We start from the raw sequence: 18,954 nt of genomic DNA on the forward strand, positions 1-18,954 counted from the left end.
TGCAGGAGCCATGATGGCAGAGTGACTTAATTGCTCATAGGAGTGTGTGTGCTCATAGGAGTGTCCAGTTGTCCGTAGAATGGGAGGACAGAGGGTATCCATGAGCTCAGGTGGGTTATGGGGATACAAGAAAGGGGAAAGATTATCCTGGTGAGTAATTCAATCTCTGCTGCCAGGTACCAAGGCCTGAAGGAAAGCTGCTATCCTGGCCTGCTGGAACACTTTGTGGCCTCTCACCAGTGTAACGACTACTGCAAACTCCTGGCTTTGAAGACCCTTGAAGTTCCTCAGCCTCCAACCAAAACCAAGGGCTCTCGGAGCCCTGTAACAGGCAGGAAGGCCTCCTCTGCCCAGTCTAGCCCTCAACTCCAGAAGAAAGGTCTGGCTAGCCCCCAGGCTCCAAGGAAAGGTTCTGTGAGCCCTAAGAGTGCCCGAAAATGCCCTGAAGTGACTGAGACACAGCCATCAGCGAGGCCCAGAGCAGGGGACAATGGTAAGGCTGGCCAGCTGAAGTGACAGCGGGCAAGAGGGCCTTCAACAATGTGCATTGCATGTGCCTGGGGGAGGGGGCACTGCCGCCACTGCCATGCCCACCCATGGTTCCTTCTCTATAGTGAGTGAGGCCTGTGTGCGGTGTTTGAGAGAGGGAGCCACTCTGTGCCTGGGAGAGGCCCTGTCTGTGTACCTCTCTGGGTGGCTTTGGAAGAGCTCAGGGAAGAACAGGAGGAGTGTGAATGCAGCAGTTTGGTCCCTGCCAGCCTTATGCAGAGGGGAATCCTCATGGCCACAATGCCCACACATAGGGCAGGATCCCAGAGCCCTGCTGTGTCCTGTGTGGCTTTGCCGCACCTCCTCTGTGTGTATGTGTGTGTGGTAGATGTAAAGAATTTTACTGGCAGCACAAGGGCTGTTGCTTTTTCACCCTCGTAGGATGAAAGCAACCACAGGTGCTAGATACTTTGTACCTGGATCTCTGATAGGGATGGCAGGCAGGGCAGCATTCCGTTGGCTCCAGCAATGAGCACTCTTCCCCCCCCATCACTGTTTTTCCCCATTATTGTGTGGACCCTGACTGCAATGGCCTTTGAGCCTTCCTCACCTCATCCACTCTGCCCATCCTGCTGTCACTTCAGAGAACGGGGGAGAAAAGAGAGGATAATATGCTTTCTGGACAAGGCTAGACCTGAGTTGGATGTGGTGGTGTCTGCTGGCCTCAGCACTCAGGGCAATTAAAATGTCAAGCAGTTTCATGACGGATGCATTTAGAAGACATGTTAGAAAGAGGGCAGGGTGCAGAGCTGGGTATACATTGTATGATGTACCTGAGGTCCTTCTTACTCTCTGCACTCTTTCTCCCCTCCCAAAGCACCTCTGTCTGTTAATGATCCAAGCTACTCTCCACCCCATCATTGACACCCTGTGTGCTGTTAATCTGCCTATTAGATAGAAATGTCTGTTCCCTGCATTCTGTTGATCTCCTCCCCACACGATTGCGTGTCTGCTACCAGAATTCCCCTTACCTTGCATGCCCATGACAGACTGTCACTCTTGCAGCACTCTACCCACAACTGGGGCTCTCTTGTAGCACAGTCTTGTACCAGTTGACCAGTATGTCAAGTAGCACTCCCCTATAATCACCCCTTTTTCGTGTGTGCCGTGCAGCTGCTTCTGAATCCAGTGCAGCAAGCGGGGCGGGGGGGGGGGTAATTCAGGAAGGACACATTGAAGCAGCAACCACAAAACAGTCACCACTAATTTGAATCCAGGTGCCACAAGCTTACCTTTTGCCATAACCTGGAATCAATTAATGGAGTCAGGCAGTGCAATAGGCTTCAATTCTTTTTTATTTTGATGGCCACACCAGTAAACACAAACCCTTTGCCTTCCCATTGTAATGATAATCCTAGACTCTTGTTTTGAAATTAGTCAGAAGCCCCAGGACAACATGATGAAACTTAGCAGAGGCAATTATCAACATACAGAGCTGTCTTAGGCTGGATCAGGTAATTGGTCCATTAGTTCAGTCTTGTCTATGCTGATTGACAGTGGCTCTCCAGAGTATTGGACAAGGGTCTTCTCCAGCTCTACCTGGAGATACCAGGGATAGAATCTGATCTTCTGTGTCTACCATTGATCCACAGCTCTTCTGTGTCACCACCTCCTCTTTCTTTGCTGCATTTTACTTTATTTTTTGCTAACGGTTTGGAACAAATTTTCCTGCCCAGCCTGAGATTGTGAGTATAAGTGTTTTTTAAGTCTTAGTGGTTGCAGAAGCAAAAGAATAGGGCTAGTTCAAGATGAAAAGAAGACTCTGGCCCATCAGGTCATGGATCAATAGGGTAGAACTTCACAATTTCACAACACCCATCAGAACTGCTGCTGAGGCCATGACATCTTGGCAGTGATGGGCCAAATGCTGAGCACAATGCTCTTTCTTGTGAGAGCTTCCCACCCTGTGCATCCACTTGCTTGTCATTGGCTTGGAGGACTGGTGGATTCTTTGTAGGGAGAAGAGCTGAATGAGATGCATCTTCTGGGACCACAAAGAGCAGGTAGCCTAGTTTTGTGGCCCAAGCAATGTTAGCCCAAGATGGAGAGCGAGAAGTTGATTCCCCTGTGGAAACTGAATTTTTTCAGCTGAATTTTTTAACTTCTGGGTAGTCTTACTGTGCTATCCAATGAATGTTTACACACGTCTGATTGATGTGGGACATACTCCTGGTGGGACATACTCCTTAGTAAGTGTGTAAAGGATTGCAGCAGAAGTTGCTAATGAAAGAGCAAGCTTGAAAGCATGAAGACCAAAGCCACAAAAATATACATGTGCCTTTCTGACTGACCTAAGAGGAGAGAAGATTTTTGGCTGAGCTGTCTGTGTAAAGTTGTTATGCCAATTATCTCTGCGTCGTCGTCCCCATAGCTTTTCCCACATTGGAACTAGTCTTGCACTGTGCAGCCTGAAAGATGTCAGGAATGTTACCTGCACTTCTGCATCCTTACAGAAGGGCTGCCACCCTCCCCCTTTGGAAGAGGTATTTTGTGCCCAGTAGCGAAAGGACTGCCCTGGACTTTTTCACATGCATGTAGTCATACATACAGATACAGGTTTTCTGTATAAAAATAGCTTTATTGCTTGGGATGCGAGACCTGCTCCTTTTGTTTCATTTGGGGTGGGGGTCACTATGAGATGCCCTCTTATGCTGCCCTGACAGTTATGACTAGGGACAGACTGTGGCATTATAGTGGCCACAGCACTGCTGGAGATACATTGTGGAAGTGTTGACACCCACACCTTGCCAAGTGCCGGAGAAAGAAAACGACCCGTTGGCTCCAGTTGAGGTGCTGTGAAAGAGAGAAAAGGTCAGAAGGTGCCAGCAGAGAGTTGCTTTCAGGATGGCCCTCTAATGTTCCTGGGCAGGGCATTCATCTTGGCAGCAGGAAAGTGACATTGCTTCCCTGGCCCATCCATCCACACCAAGTCACCAGAGGATCATGGACTTTCTTACATGTGCCCAGTGCTTGCATGGATCAATTGGTTGCTGTTTATGGGGAAGTTTTAAATAGGAATATCACTTTTTTTTTTAAGTTGCAAATTCCTCTACCTGCTGGAATTGTTCAAATAATGTAACTTGGAAACACTTGTTGCCACTTCCCAATTTGTGGGGAATAATTAAATCATGCTGGAAAGGAAAAAGAAAAAGAAAAAAGGAACATTTCCAAAGGAGAGGATTCTGTGATGCATTGTCCAGAAAGCCGTATTGGTGGCATCCTTGTGCAGTTCCAGGCAGATCACAGTGCAGAGTTTCTTTTTGGAAAATGAACAACCTACTGTTAGCTGGCCAATTCTTTTAAAGCAATTGGCAGGTTTAGGACTCCCATTAAATATTTTTAGAGGATAAAGAGTGCCATCTGCTGGTCATTGCCTTGTAGAGCTCTGCTCATAGTTGCAGACAAAGGCAGATACTTCCAGTAATTGGACCATGAGACCTCTTCTGCTATGAGAAGAGGCATCATGATTGAGGCCTGGGGCTTGCTTTCAGTACCAGGGGCCAGTTCTGCAGCACATGAAGCTAGGGCCAACCCAAAATCTCCCAGTGTCTGAGGTGGCATGCCAAATGCTACCCCCCTTTACCCAATGATGTGCCAGCCCCTGCTTCTCCCACTCTCCAGTGTTCTAGCTCAGCACACTCCTCGCTTTTGTATTTTCTGTCTATCACCCTCTTCCTTTTTCAATCCAGGGAATGGAAGTAAAAGGAAGAGCAATGCAAGCAAGTAGATAAGACAGTGATGGGAACACCCCCCCATACCAGTTTGCTGCCTGAGGCAGCCACCTCAGTTGGCCTCATAGATGAGCCATCCCTCATAGATGAGCCATCCCTACTTGAATGGATGGATACAAGCAAGTAACTCCTGCACCCCCATAGTTTTAGTAGTTACTTTTGCAATGGATGTTAATTCAGTTCAAATAGGTTGACCAGAGAATTTGGCGACCATAACAGTTTCAGCATTATTGCCTGCAGTTTGCCAAAAGTCTGTAAAAGCCATGAGGTCCACTGGATTCCCATTATTCAGTGGCAGCAAGTCTGGCTGTCTCAAATATATAAGTCGACACATTCAGAAAGATTAACATTGTGTATCTCTCCAATCACACACCAGCATTCATGCTAGGGTTGCTCCCTCTTTTAGAGGACTTAATCAGCACTTCAGTGACGAGCACTTTTATGCAGCACACCTAATCCCATTATCCATAAGTGTGCAGGGCTTAGTTTAGGCTGGGTAACATAGGGCACAATTCCTAACCAACTTTCCGGCACTGGCATAGCTGTGCCAGTGGGGCACGTGCTGCATCTTGCAGTTGAGGGGCAGTCGTGGAGGCCCCCTCAAGGTAAGGCAATGTTTGTTCCCTTACCTCGGAGCTGCATTGGCCTTACCTTTGTGCTGGAAAGTTGGTTAGGATTGCACCCATAGTTATGATTGCGCCCACCTCTTCTGCTATGAGAAGAGGCATTATCATGATTGAGGTCTGGGGCTTGCTTTCAGTACCAGGGGCCAGTTCTTTATCTTTATTGGCTGAGAGACCCGTGTAACTCCACAGCTGATGATGGCCTCCTAAAGCGTTGGCTTTTTCTAGGGAAATGTCTTGTGTTGAGGTTGAGTGCCACAGGGTTTAAGCAAAAGAATAGGTAGGTGCCATGCTGGCATACTCCAACAGTGGCAGGAAAAAAATGCATTTACAGGAGTGAATTCATTTAAATAGATGTATGTTTTAAAGGCTCCATAAAGATACGTTCATTTTAAAGGTCTGCTTTGACTTTTAAACAGAAAAATAAATTGGTCCAGTAGTGCTGCATCCAGTCAGGATGGGCTAATGCTGGTCAAGTTGCAAACATGCACAATGTCACCCTATGTGGTTGTCTCTTCACATATTAATACTCTGTGCCAGCTCTGCTCTGTGGCTTTCTTCTATCCTATCCCCTTGAACTCCACCACCACCACCCCTACTAGCCATGAATGGCATTGTGCATCTGAGTTGCAAGAGGCAATAATGAATTTTCTCACCCGGCAAACAAGTCAGTGCAGCAAACATAGACTGAGTAGCTGGGAGAGCTGAGGTTGCTTGTGTTGAAAAAGCCTGGGCAATCAGTCACTTCTCCTCTGGGCACATGTAGGATACCTGTGAGGGATGCAGGGACCATGAGAGGGCCTCACACCCTCTTTTGAAGGCATGGAGATGGATGGCTGCAGTGCAGGCTCAGGGACCCCCCCCCCCCGCCAGGGACACCTGACCAGTAGGCTTCCATCTCTTACATACAGCTTGATCTCTCCCTTCTATTGGCAAATCCAGTCTGTTATCCATGAGCAGTACCAGTTACTTTTCCTCTATCCTTTGTCCCAAGTGTTTCTTTTACATTGCTCCTGGTCTTGAACCTAACACCCCCCCCCAAATGCCCCCTTCCCTAATCCCCAAGGCTGTTGCTGCCCTCCAAACATCCAGACAATACCTGCAAGGCATGCGTTGAGCATGGAGACACAAGCACCAGTGAACAAAGCCCGCACTACAATGCTGGAAAATTCACCTTTGCGTTGTGGTGCCATGGATGCTTGACACAAAAAGAAGAACAGAGCTGGATGAGTGGGGTGGACTGTGTCAAAGGCACACCCTGTTTTTTTTTTTTTCTTGTATGTACCTGTTAGGTCACAGTCCCAAGAATCTGCAATGTCCAGGATAGTTGTGGCCATGGCAGGCAGTACCAGGAAACTACGGCAGCAGGTGTCGTAGCTATGGGCCTGGGTGTTTTTGCAAGGTTAGCTTAAGACCTTAAGGCTTGGAGAGCTCCCCTGAACTCAAGGGCTATAGCTCAGTGGTAGTACACATGTCTTACATGCAGGAGGTCTCAGGTTCACCCTTTATATCTCCAGGAAGGGCTGGGAAAGAACCCTGTCACCACCAGTCAGTGCCGATGATACTGAACTAGTTGGAAAGAAGGTCTGCCTTGCCAGACTGCAGCTTCCTATGTTAATTTCCTCCTCCCAGCCTCAGTACCTCTACATTGCACAGTAAGCTGCCAACTCACTCAGACCACCCAGCATGATCCCAACAGAGCTCAGGTTGGCAAATCCACAGAGAGCATAGGTTGTGATGATTTCAGCTCTCACCTGGGGGGAAAAAAGAAGGTAATGTGGTCAGTGCAGTGACAACAGGATGAATGGCCCCATCACCCACCTGTTCCACTCAAAGTCAACAGCTGCTTTCTTCCAGGCTACGGTGTACAGAGTTGAAATGATCTGAGCTCTAAGCATCCCCTTGCAGCTTTTTGTTCCATTTTCATTCACTGTACCAGTGGGCTGGGTTCTGGTGGTTTGTTTGCTAGCATGACTCATCACTAGCTCATACTGTTGAACTTGGCTTTTTCTCTGAGATGTGACATCAGATGCCCAGTGATCCTGGGTATCAGCCCAGTTCATTGAGGGAAGTGGAACTCTTCCATCTATGTCTAGGTGTAAGTGGGCCATCTCATCTCAGTCTGGCTAGCAGCATATTTCATTTGTAGAAAATAAGTATTTTACAGCTTTAATCAACATCACCCCTTCATTGTCTCACTCACTCAGTCTACCTCCTAACAGATTGCTCAGCACAAATGGGTCCCTTCCTGAAACAGGGGAGATATCACTGCTCTGAATCTCAGATGTATTTTGTGTGGCAGGGAGGCCTATAATTGCACAGGAAATACAAAAATACAGGAAGTATGGAGGCCTGTTTGTTACTGATGAAATAGCATAGATGGATGAGCTTTGGACCTGCTTCAAGGAAGGGTCCTTGATAACTGGACTGGAACCCAAGCAAACGTGCAGCAGGTGGGTCATAAAAACATCCCCTGCCCTAGGAGGGACTACTGGCAAGGAATCCATACAAAACTGGCAAAGGAAGAATTTTCACGTTCTTCAAATTGACTGCTGTTTCTTCATGCAAGAGTTGAAGATAGAAATCTAAGCGCTACCATGGAAGCTGCTTTTTAATTTTGTTTTTGTTTCTGTACAGCCATTTGAGTTTCTCTCAAACCTCACCCAACCTACATTTCTTTTCTGAATAAAATGTCATGCTTGTTTTACTATAAATTGGACTCAGGGCTATTTATCAAGAACCGCAGTTTCAGAATGGAGAATAACTAACTGCAGGTATATTGACTTGATGGAGCCGTTGGATCTAGGAATGTATACAGTCTGGAGATCACAAAGGTAGATCACAAAGATGACAATGGTGTTGGGGTGTGGGCAATGCCCAAGAGAGTTCTAGTGAGGCTTTTGTGCTAATGTTGGGCAACAGTAATTGGGATGACTGGTGCACATTATTCTGGGAGCCAGGGGGAGAACCAGGACCTGGACAAGCTGAGACCTAGGAACAACCAGTGGAGGAATATGGATGTTTAGTGGATGTCTAGATGTCTTTTCTAATGTAGAAACTCCATTGAGGACTGACCAAGCAATGCCTTCTGATTTCAGAGACCATGTTGCAATATCACAAGGGAACCTTCTGGAGATGGGAGCTGAACTTTGACGATCAGCCCTTGGAAGGGGAGGGAAAGATAACAGAGACCCAGTTTCCCAGCTGTATATAATTAGATGATGAATTAATGCAGCTGCTGTATACAGAAACCGTTGATCTGTCTAGCTCAGTATTGACAACACTGATGGGCACCAGCTCTCCAGGGCTCCAGGTGGGTGTTCCCAGTCCTACCTGTAGATGCCAGGGATTGAACTTGAGACCCTCTGGGTAGAAAAGAGGTGGCTGTATTGATGAACTATGATCCTTCCCCCTCAAAGTCTCCTTAATCTATAAGAACCATGCTTTGCCCCTTATAGTGCAATTGTAATCATATCCACTCAAAATTCAGTGGGAACTTGCTCCGTGGTAAGTCCCAGGTAATTTCCCAGCTCCCAGCTAGGAAATCCTGGCACTCAGGTAATTTCTTTGGGTATCATTTCAATGTTAATCTATGATACCCAAAGAAATTACCTGGGAGATCCCTAGCTGGGAAATTACCTGGGACTTACCTTGGAGCAAGTTCCCACTGAATTTTGAGTGGATATGATTACAATTGCACTATAAGGGGCAAAGCATGGTTCTTTTCATGTAGAAGGTCTCACTTTCATTCTCCCTAGTGAAAAGGACAGTGGAGAAAAGTCCCCCACCAGAGAACTCTGAAAGCTGTTGCTACCAGTCAGATTAGACCAGGGGTGTCAAACCTGTTTCATACAGAGGGCCGAAGTTAGCATTCAGGATGCCTGCTGAGGAAGTGATGTCGTTAACCAGAAAGTGACATCATTAAGCAACTGATGACCAGAAGTTAGCACTTTGTTCTCATTAACTGCAAATGACAGAAGAGAAAATATGCAAATCTTGATAATACTTCAAGATATGGGAGAGCCCAATTTTCATGTGGGCTGCTGTTTTAGCAGTAACATCTCAGCGCTGCTCAGTAGCTGAGAGCCTGAGGGCCAGATAAAAAGCTTCCGCGAGCTGCATCTGGCCCGCGGCCTTATGTTTGACACCCCTGGATTAGACAGTGGTACTGGGCTAGATTGGCCATTGGTCTGACTTTGTATAAGGCAGCTGCATATTACCCATATAAAATGTTGCAGTGAGCTTGCGGAGGTGTTGAGTATTCCTGTACTTGTTTCCTATACCACAGCCTGCCAAGCTTGTGCCTTTATTCAGGAAATTGCATTGGCCTGTTGCACAGAGGATGCATGCTGATGCATGCATCCTATGCATGTCTACTCAGAAGTAAATTCCATTATAGTCAATGGGACTTCCAGGAAAGTATGGATAGGATTGCAGCCTGAGTTGTTCCATGCTCCTGTGTCCTCTGTGCAGCAGCCTAAAGATGCTATTGCAATTATTGGCTTAGGACACTTCTATGTGACAGATATATGTGTATGTCAGCAGGGTAAATTTTTTCCTCCTCCGCGTTCACTTCTCAGCCCCAGAGTGCCATTACAGTACTGGTTCACCTACCGAAATCCATTGCTTGTGTGTCCCATCCCACTCAGGTAGGCCTGCCAGTCTTCGCTCTTTGTAGGTTGACAACTGTTGATATGCCACAAACTCATTTAAGAAGATCTTGATTCCCAGCATCTCAGCTACAAGGGGTGCATCTTCCCAGCTGGCCCCTAACAAGAATGCCACAGGCACCAATACATAGGAGCAGATCATCTGGAAGCCAGAAATAGGGTTTGTAATACAGTCAGTGGCCAACTAACTAGCCACCTGCCCACTCTTGCCATCTCAGTCACCCTTCCCATCCGCTCCCTCTGGCTTCCTATCACCCATGACCATCATTAGCTGTTCTATGCAAACTCGCGTGCCATCTGTGCTCCTCCCATGTTTCCCTTCCCAAGTCTGCCAGCAATATAGAGTAAACCCATCGTAATTATAGCATAGAGGGAAAAAGAGGACAGGGAGAAATGGACTCTGTAGAAGGCCCTAGACTGCCCTTTAGCATCCTTTAATTAGCCTGGTACACACATAATCAGGTAGGTTTTCTTGCAAGTGGTACCTGGAAAGAGAGTTCTGGCACGTTGACCATGCCCCCCAGCCAGGCAAGGATGGCGTTGATGAACGCTAGCACTGCCAGGAAGGCTATGAGGTTGGCTGCAATGTTGGCCACCAGCCCCACAGAGACTGCAGCACCATTGCCAGCAGCTTCCAGAACATTCTGCTCTTCCCTGTGAGAATATACCAAGTAAGAAGAAAATCAAGAGGCCCAGGCTTCAGCAAGGCAGTAGCATCACTGATTCCCCAAGTGTCCCACTAGAATTTTCATTTTTGATAGAGCAATTCTGCACTTCACTATCTAAGATCCACCTGAAATCTTGTACATGGACATGATTTTGTACTTTGCCTAGACTGTCCCTTACACACTCATCATGCCAGCACCTGAATCCTTTCAAGTCTCACCTTTCAAGTGGGAAAAAATTCATAATACTGTATTTACAAATTTGAACATCATACAGATGTTCTTCACATTTTTAAAATTTCCATAGCTTATTCTGATGGGGAAGTTGAGTAGACCATCTCATGCTGCCAAATGTTGGCTTCCCCAGTTCTGTGTCCCAACCAGGCTTTGCTCCCTGCTCCAGCAGCTCCTATACTTTTCTCCTCATCTAAGCCTGCATCCCTTCTAGGATCCTCTAAGCAGTTCATGATTTGCAGATACTCCTGCATTGCACTCACCCACAGGCAATCTTCACACCCTCCCTGCTCCGGAACTTGGACTCCTCCACTTCTGGGTAAACAAGTTTGGCCATAGCCAAAGCACAAGGTGCTGCCATCACTGAAGCTGCAATCAAGGATGAGGCGTCAATCTGAATTAGGATGCAGAGAAGAATGAATTGGAGGGCAGTTTTGTTCTGTGTCTCACAGCAGGGCTCTTCATTGTGCCAGAGCTCTGTGTAATGCTGGGAAAGCAGACACACTCTGGCTCCAACCAAAGCTTTGGGGGGCAACCATGCAACAGATAAACACATGCAGTAGAAGGTTTTCCCTGAGACACTCTGCGCCAGTTCTTGATAGTTCCTGCATGGTGTACTCACCCCAAATGAAATGTAGGCTCCCATCACACTGCCAGCAATGGTGGCAAAGCCACCAGTCATCACAGCATGGACTTCTGACCTCGTCATATCCGGCAGGTAGGGTCGGATGAGCAGTGGTGCCTCTGTCTGCAGGACAGAAGAACTTTTGTGCACAAGAAATAGGATGCTCTGGAAGAGCAGAATCTGCCCTCATCACGGAGATCCATCAATGGCTATGAGTCATGATTATAGAAGCTCCATATTACATAGCTGGAGAGCAAATCTGAGGGAGGGTTTTCAGGTCCCAAATGGGAATGTATTAGAGGCATCTGGTTGGTCATTATGGGAAATAGGATGCTGGTCTAGGTGGACCTCCTTCTCATCTGTTTTTGCAGATACCTTGTGAATATTTTGCAGATTGCTCACATCAGGGAGGCTTGGGGTCCCAAGGGCACTCAATTAAAAAGAAATACTGCTTACCATTCCCACAAATATATTTCCAACAACACTGAGAGATTCTGTGGCTGCAGTGCCCATGGTGATTTGTAGGATCCAGGATAGCTGCAGGAAGGAGCCAGAGATTGTCAGGCAGGGGTACTGTTTCCCCATCACCCAGCCTGTAGGACCCAGTAAAGAGGTCCTTAAATGCATATTATTCTTTTAACCTTGCACACTCACAGAAGGCTCAAAAGTATCTCCCCCAGTACCCAGAGCCTAACAATACCTTCAGGATCACCCACTGCATAACTCCCAGGTAGTAGAGAACTGACATCACACAGCTGAAGAAGACAATGATGGGTAAAGCCTGGAGACAGAATGGAACAGCCCGTGTCAGTTTTTTAGTGTTAGCCAAGTCTGGTAGCACAACAAAACATACAATTCCTAGGATGTAGTCTTAGGGCACATGATACAACCACCTTGGTAGAGCAAAGCAGGTCTAGACCTGGCCATTTTCCTATGGGGAGGCATTGGGACCACCTGGGAACCCCTTGTATGCCATCTTGTGTTTCGCAAGGAAGAAAGGTGGGATATAAATAAAATAAATTGCTACTTCTGCCATGTAGTGTGGCAAGGATGTCAGGGCAAATTCAGATGGAAGTAGTGAGTACAATAAGCAGAGAACCAGTAGCCTGAACTGGCACAAGACAGAATGCCAAATCTCCATGCAGGTGGACAATAGCCAAACACCCACGACTCGGCCTGTTCTGAAACACTTTGAGAGGGATCCAGGCCACCTTGAGATGTTCAGACTGCATTTCACAGGCTCAAGCAAGTCTCAAGCATAGCATGAAAAGCAATCACTTATTTCAAGAACTTAGTTGCACTGAAGGTAAAGATGGGACCAAAGAGAAGTTTCTGTCAAATGTCTCCAGAAGTTACCTGAAAAGCAAAGGCTTCTTGGATCAGTCTGTCCCCAAAGACAAAGCTGGAGCCAGCGATGGTGTAGTTCAGGAATGTCTGCAAGGGAAAGTAGGTTGTTGAAGAAGTTTGCATGGGTCTTGTCCTGATTCACTAAGAACAGAATATTTTGAAGATCAAATAGATTCAAATATATTTTGAATATATTCCAGATCAAACCCAATTGACTCTTTACAAGACTACAAGGAAACATTAGTGAAACATTGAGAATGCCACCCCATTTGTCCTCGTGAATGTGTCTCTATTTCTCACCTCTGGAACTCCTTCCTGTCCCAATAAGAGATTTTGACATCCCTTTGAACCAGGATGCCTGACAGGTGATGATGTGCACATACGATGTGGCCTTAAACCTTGAGTCCAGCCATTTTCAACCACTGTGCCATGGCACACTGGTGTGCTGTGAATGGTCTGCAGGTGTGCCATGGGAGTTTGGGGGAGGATCATTGGGGGAGTTTGGGGGAGTAGGGCCATTGGGGGATGTGAACCCCCAACGAACAGCATGGCGTGCCTTGTCAATTGTCAAAAAACCGATGGCGTGCCTTGACAATTTTAGTACCTTGTCAGTGTGCCATGAGACGAAAAAGGTTGAAAATCACTGCTAGTCTCTCTAGCTCAGTACTGGCACCAACTCTGTAAACAGGTGCCTTCCCCTACCTGCTACCTGAAATCCCTTCAAGACAGCAAGAATTGAACCTGCAAAGCCTGTGCTCTACCATTGAGACATGGGCTCTTCCAATTATGCTCCCTACCTGGACCTGTGCACCAAGCCACTGGAAAGCCTGAAATCCAGGGTCTGTCCGAATGATAAAAATACCAAGGATAAACTGCAGGCCAAGCCCCCAGAACACAGCTCTCCAGGACACCTGCAATCCAACACACACATAAGAGAAAGCTCTGTGAGTACAAGAAACCAGAGGAAGAAGAGGAATACTTCTTCTGTTAGAGGAAGAAGTAGCCCAGGATCAAAGATCTGGCCAGTTCAGGGTTAACATAGTCAGGGCTCATGAGGATAAGGTGGATGCCTCAGGCAGAGGAGGCAGGGGGAAGAGTATGCCTGCCATCATCTGTCTGCTTCCACCACCCCATTTTTCCTAGGTTCTTAAAGGAAGAAGAGAAGGGGGGCAGAACTGGAAGAGAGGAGAGTGGTGAGCTAGAACATTGGGATGCTCTAGTCCAGCACTCTCCTCTCCTCCAGACTTCCTCTTCTGCTCCCTTCCCCTCTTCCTTTATAAATCCAGAGAGTGGGAGGAGGAGAAGAGGTGTCAAAGTCATCAGGTAAGAAAGGGTGGTATGTGGCACATTGGCTCGGCCTATGACAGGGCTTCAGTTGGCCCTGAACAACTACTGGCAAAGGATGCAGCAATGGTCAACTAGGTAGATCAGGCTGTTGATCTCAGAGTAAAAAAAAAACAAAAAACAATAGGGGAACTCAAAGGCAGATCTGGCCACAGTCCTCAGTAAAAGCAGCCCCATATGGTCCACTGTTTTTAATATTATGCCATATTGCTTTGAGTGTTTTATGGGAAATGGTCTGTTAATTTACTCAGTAAATAAAATGTCTTTGGGGTGCCCCTCCCTCGACTGAATTTAGAGCCCAACCCTATACTTCCCCCCCATGCTGATGTAGCCATGACAAAAAGGAGTGCACTGTATCCAGTGGGGGTGGGAGGCTTGGAAGGGGAAAGAGGACTATTTCCCCTTACCCTTCCTGGTCCTTAGCTGGCACTAGTACAAGAAGAAGAAAGAGGCAGTGACCCTGCAAACTGAGAGAGAAGAGGATCCAGCATGAGCCACTGCCACTGGATCCACCTCTCCCACTGCCATCCTGCCCCCATTCCTTTCCCTCCCTGCCCAATTCGCCCCCTCCCCACTCACCCCACCCTTACAACTGCCTGACCTGGTCCAGTGGGTGCTGCATGCTCCATAGGCAGCCATTTTATGACAGTGGAACTCTGTTCTGCTGACTTAACCCCTTCCACACAACAGCCCAATCCTGAATAGTATTGGACTGCTGCTAGACAAACGTCATATCCATTGCATAGTCTTTATTTAGAACCCAATTATTGAGTTCCAACAGAATGCAGAGGTATTTTTTTGATGGGGGGAGGTGATAGGAAAAGTCCATATGGTTTGTTACTTTCAGTTCTGTATGCACCAAAGGGTCCAAGTCCAAAGAAATGCAGCTACTTACAGCTCTGTGGTGTTTGGAGCAAGCAAAGAGTATCAGCACCAACACACAGAAGCCACCCAAAGACACCAACTGCTCCTGCCTCTGGGACATGTCAAGAACAAGCCATGCAATCAAAGCAATCAGGATGATCACACACAGCACCCTACAAAGAAAGCAATACATCAATCAGTACAGAAACAGCTAGACAGAGGTGACCATCAGACTCATAAGGATACCCTACAGAAGCTATGATTGCAGAGGAACACAATGGAGACACATGTAGAATACCATCCTAAACACATTTAGCTAGAAATTAAGTCCACCATCATCATCATCATCCTGCAAATCAATGAGTATTGCTTCCAAATGAGCACTGAAGATTAGGGAGCTAGAAGCACATGACCTTGGCAGGATCATAAAGATCAAAGCCATAGAAATACTGTGGGAAGGAAGATAGCACTAAGAAAATGTCACCGCAAGACAACCCAAGAACTTCACTACCATCTAGGGGACATTGCTGCAGGATGCTGCAGAGCCTGTAATTTCAGGGACTTATCCAGAATGCACTGCTGGAATCCTACCAGTATATATGAGAACACTCAGGATGATGTTGGTGTGCTGGAAGTCTCTGCTAGATCTCCTAAAATGCCCATGCTCCACTACTGGGGCTCCCTCTTAACCAGGATTGCCTCATTTTGTCTGGGCTCTCTAGCTTTGGGTGGTGACAGTGAATGCTACCATTTCCCTATTTATTCCCAGTTTACTGAGTTAAAAGAATTAAGCAGAGAGTAAAGAGATGGGTGCCAGTCAATCAGCATTAGGTTTCTACCCTTTCCGTTGGCAACAAGCAAGCATTAAGGAAATGCTGAAAAGTACATCACTGGCATGCTGAAGAAGATGAATCACAAAAGCTCAAAGGTGCGTCACTGAGAATATTCCCACATTAATGAAAAGCAGCCTTAAGGGAAAAAGTACAGTCATCCATTGATCTTGTATTCAGACTAATTCAAAGCATTTCAGTGCAGGACGTACTGGTCCTCACTGGACTGTGCTGGGATTTTAATGTGCTTAGATGCTTCTGGAAGAAGTAGATAAGAGTTTGAATGCAGTTCTACAGATTGGTTCTGCGTTGAGAATTCCAGCCAGTGGTACCCCTGACTGACTGGTGGGAGATTTAGGAAGGACAAAAGAAGATACTCCACTTTATGGAATTTGTTACTATAAGATCTGATGATGGCCATTAGCTTAGAGCCTTCAAAGGGGACTAGACAAAGTCACAGAGGACAAGGCTATCAATGGCTACCAGTCATGATGGTCATGTGCTACCTCCAAGTTCAGATGCAGTGCGTAGCTAAACACCAGCTGCAGCAGAGCAATGGTGGAAAAGGGCAGTTATCTTTGTCTCCAGCTTGTGGGCTACCCAAAGGTTAACCATTGTGGGAAATAGGATGCTGGTCTAGATAGGCATTTAGCTTGATCCATCAGGTATTTGCTTATGTGCCCCAGGATCTAGATTTAATGCTAGAGCAAAGAGATTGGATACAGAGACCTATACCTTTAGCCAATTCTATAGTCCAATTCTGCAAGTGAAATAGTGGTGTTTGGGAACAGGAAGAGGGGAAACAGAAGGCCAGCTGAGTAATGTTTGTGGATATATTTGAAGACTATGAAGAAATAAAGGTGAGCAAGGAACAAGGATAAAACAGGCATCGTCCAGGTATGGTGACTGAGTTGACATCTGCTTTTTATGTCTGTTCCTTCCCAGAGTTATAGACCATACATAGACCATACCTGTCACCTGATTTGTTAATTGTATACATTGTTAGTGAATGGAGTGCAGGTTTGGGAGGGGATGTTATAAATATATCAAAGGGAACTGAAATGAGAGTATACAATGCATGAGCATTGTCAATGCTAATAATTCTCTTGTGGTTAGTATAAAACATGATTTGTCAAGATGGCTGAATCGAATCGTTGTGGCAGAGTAGAGATAGATCATAGTAGCTACGAGCAAACAAAGTTCAGGTCCATCAGTGAGAGCCATGAAGCAGCAAACAGATCCCTGACTCACCATTTCAACCAGCGCCAAGAACTTTGACAGCACTTCCCAACAGGACTCAGCAACTGGACAATCTTTGACCCCCACCATTTCTTTATCATGCTATAGGCCACAAGAGCGACCCCCAAGCAAGTTAAAATGACCAGAGCCAAGGCACGCTGGAAGTCCAGCCAACAGGCTGCAATGAAGTATGCCAGGTAGGCTAGAGAGAGAAGACACAAAGGCCATTCATTATCTCTATAGAGTAAAAGGATTCCATTTCCAAGTTTAGCCATTTCTCATCCTTTGGAGAAGGAGAAGAAAGCCAAGTTCTTAGGAATCTCAGCCTCCCTCCCTCCTTCTTCAGCTCCTGCAAAAGCACTCAGAGTCCTACCTGCACACAAGATGACCAAGAAGATCTTGTGGAATGTCTTGACATGAGCCTTGCAAAACGCTGTTGCTTTGGAGAAGGGCTGAGTCACTCTTTGCATCCTGGGGAGAATTATAAAGTCAGGACTTGCCAGCTTCTAGAGCACAAGTTGGATAGGCGCTCCTGGGAAGATGATGGGGAGTCCCCCACAGCCTGTTAGGACCAGGAGGAGCTGGCTCTCCCTTATGGGGATTCCATAGCAGCCACTATGGGCACTCCACCCTTAAATCTCACCAAAACCAAGAATTTGGACATATCCTCTTTGTCACATTCCTGGGCCGATTCTACAGGAATCTCTGTGATTAAGTTCTGAACCCCAACAACCAAGATCTTGATGAACCCTGGCAACCATGAGAAGATGGCACACTCTTCCAGCAGCAAGGGATATCCCTTCACTAAGCTCTGCTCCTGAGGAGCCATGCTTCCTGGAGCCTTCTCCACTAATGAACAAGAAAGGATGTGGTTGCAAGGTCAATTTATAGAACCACCAGTTGCCTCCTGGGAGATGCTGGCACCTCTGTCCTGCCCACTTTTTCTTGCATACTTAGCTACTTTGTGGACAGCTCCTCGGTTGTTCAATAATACTGCTTAGGACATCTTAGCCACATGAGGACCCAACACTGGCAGCAGAGATGGAGATGGCCCTAATTCTCTGACACTTGACAGTTTTTGCTAGGGTGATGTCATCTGTTTGGTTGAGCCACACCTATAATCTGCACTTTCCCTTCCCACCAATCTACACTCCCCCCCCTTCCCATTGCAACAATTTGGTCTAGAATAGTGCAGACTTTCCCTCTATGATATACTTTTATTTACAGGCATACTTTTCTGTACCTTGACAAAGGAGCACGTGGTACATTTTCTTCTTCCCTGAATGTGGACGTCTGACCTTTCTCTGCTGTTTCAGGAGTTCCCTCTGACTCCTGCCAAAGGAACAGATATAGTTGTTGCCTTTTGAGAAAATGCAAGGGGCATAACTAATGAGAGCAAGAGAGATTTACCGCAAGCTCTAATGCTGGGTTCTCCAAGCCACAGTCATGTTTCTCAAGGGGAATCCGGACGTCTCCCATCTCCCGGGTGCAGTGCAGCTACCAAACCTTGGGATGAATTGGAAGACACAGCATACAGTTAGTCTGGGAAGGAATGGCTATTTATTTTGCTGTATAAGCCGCTTTGTGAACTTTTTTCTGGCTGAAAAGCAGTATATTATTATTATTATTATTATTATTATTATTATTATTATTAATAGGATAAGAAACAGGCATCCTAGATCATTGGGAAGGACTCGATGTCTGGATTATTTAAAAAATAAGTCAATAACACCTACCTGATTGTGCAAAAATATTATAGTTAGAAGAAGAAGAAGAAAAAGAGGAAGAGGAAGAAGAAGCTTGATCACCTCCCTATCTCCAAACCAGTTTCATGATTTCTCATCTCTTGTACTGTGCTTTCATCTTCTTTGTTTTCCACTTGAGTGCAGATGTTATGGAGTAACAAAGTATATCGGAAGCTGCCATCTACAGAGTCAGACCATTGGTCCAACTAGCTCAATATTCCCCGCACGGAGCATCTCTCCATGGTTTCAGATGGGCTTTTCTACCTGAGGCTGCCAGGGATTGAACCTGGGAATTTCTAAATGCAAAGCACAGGCTCAGCCACAGAGCTGAAGCCTTTTCCCAAAGCCAGAGAAAGAAACTGGGAGTTAACACCTTAATTTGGAGGTTGTTATGTGTATGAAGGACTAGGCACATGTGGACAAGCAGGATGCAGCCTTCTGGGGCCCTTGACACTGTCAGTATACCTCCTGCAAAGAAAAGAGACTCT

The 18,954-nt window shown here is 46.4% G+C and overlaps 2 protein-coding genes across 3 annotated transcripts in view; one reads left to right on the forward strand and one right to left on the reverse strand.

Moving 5' to 3' along the window:
• ALPK3 (alpha kinase 3) overlaps positions 1 to 7,617 on the forward strand; it is a 51,527-nt gene extending 43,910 nt beyond the window's left edge. For both annotated transcript variants that reach the window (XM_066636180.1, XM_066636181.1), the window contains one exon: positions 177 to 7,617. In XM_066636180.1, the coding sequence (XP_066492277.1) occupies positions 177 to 516 (340 nt within the window). In that variant the 3' untranslated portion in view covers positions 517 to 7,617. The remainder of the gene's footprint in view (positions 1 to 176) is intronic.
• On the reverse strand, positions 3,219 to 18,200 carry LOC136658657 (sodium/nucleoside cotransporter 2-like). The gene is made up of 17 exons (XM_066635453.1): positions 18,132 to 18,200; positions 17,965 to 18,053; positions 17,095 to 17,192; positions 16,734 to 16,923; positions 14,684 to 14,825; positions 13,242 to 13,355; positions 12,454 to 12,531; positions 11,798 to 11,878; positions 11,554 to 11,634; positions 11,095 to 11,220; positions 10,736 to 10,866; positions 10,059 to 10,227; positions 9,518 to 9,715; positions 6,576 to 6,657; positions 6,003 to 6,101; positions 5,560 to 5,674; positions 3,219 to 3,342 (listed from the first exon to the last, which is right to left on the reverse strand). Exons 1-17 carry the CDS (start codon positions 18,198 to 18,200, stop codon positions 3,219 to 3,221), a joined length of 1,986 nt encoding a protein of 661 aa, XP_066491550.1.
• Between the last annotated feature and the right edge of the window lie 754 nt (positions 18,201 to 18,954).

The sequence above is a fragment of the Tiliqua scincoides genome, chromosome 8, assembly GCF_035046505.1.
Source record: "Tiliqua scincoides isolate rTilSci1 chromosome 8, rTilSci1.hap2, whole genome shotgun sequence".
Taxonomy (NCBI): Eukaryota; Metazoa; Chordata; class Lepidosauria; order Squamata; family Scincidae; genus Tiliqua; species Tiliqua scincoides.

What these genes read in the sequence shown, in the direction of transcription:
- LOC136658657 (XM_066635453.1), bottom strand. Translation starts at nt 18,200, where the DNA reads ATGGGAGACGTCCGGATTCCCCTTGAGAAACATGACTGTGGCTTGGAG. An exon ending in CTTGGTCATCTTGTGTGCAG is followed by an intron (nt 16,924 to 17,094) that starts GTAGGACTCTGA and finishes TTCTCTCTCTAG; the next exon opens with CCTACCTGGCATACTTCATT. An exon ending in TGCACTGACTTGTTTGCCGG is followed by an intron (nt 3,343 to 5,559) that starts GTGAGAAAATTC and finishes TCTCTTTCACAG; the next exon opens with CACCTCAACTGGAGCCAACG.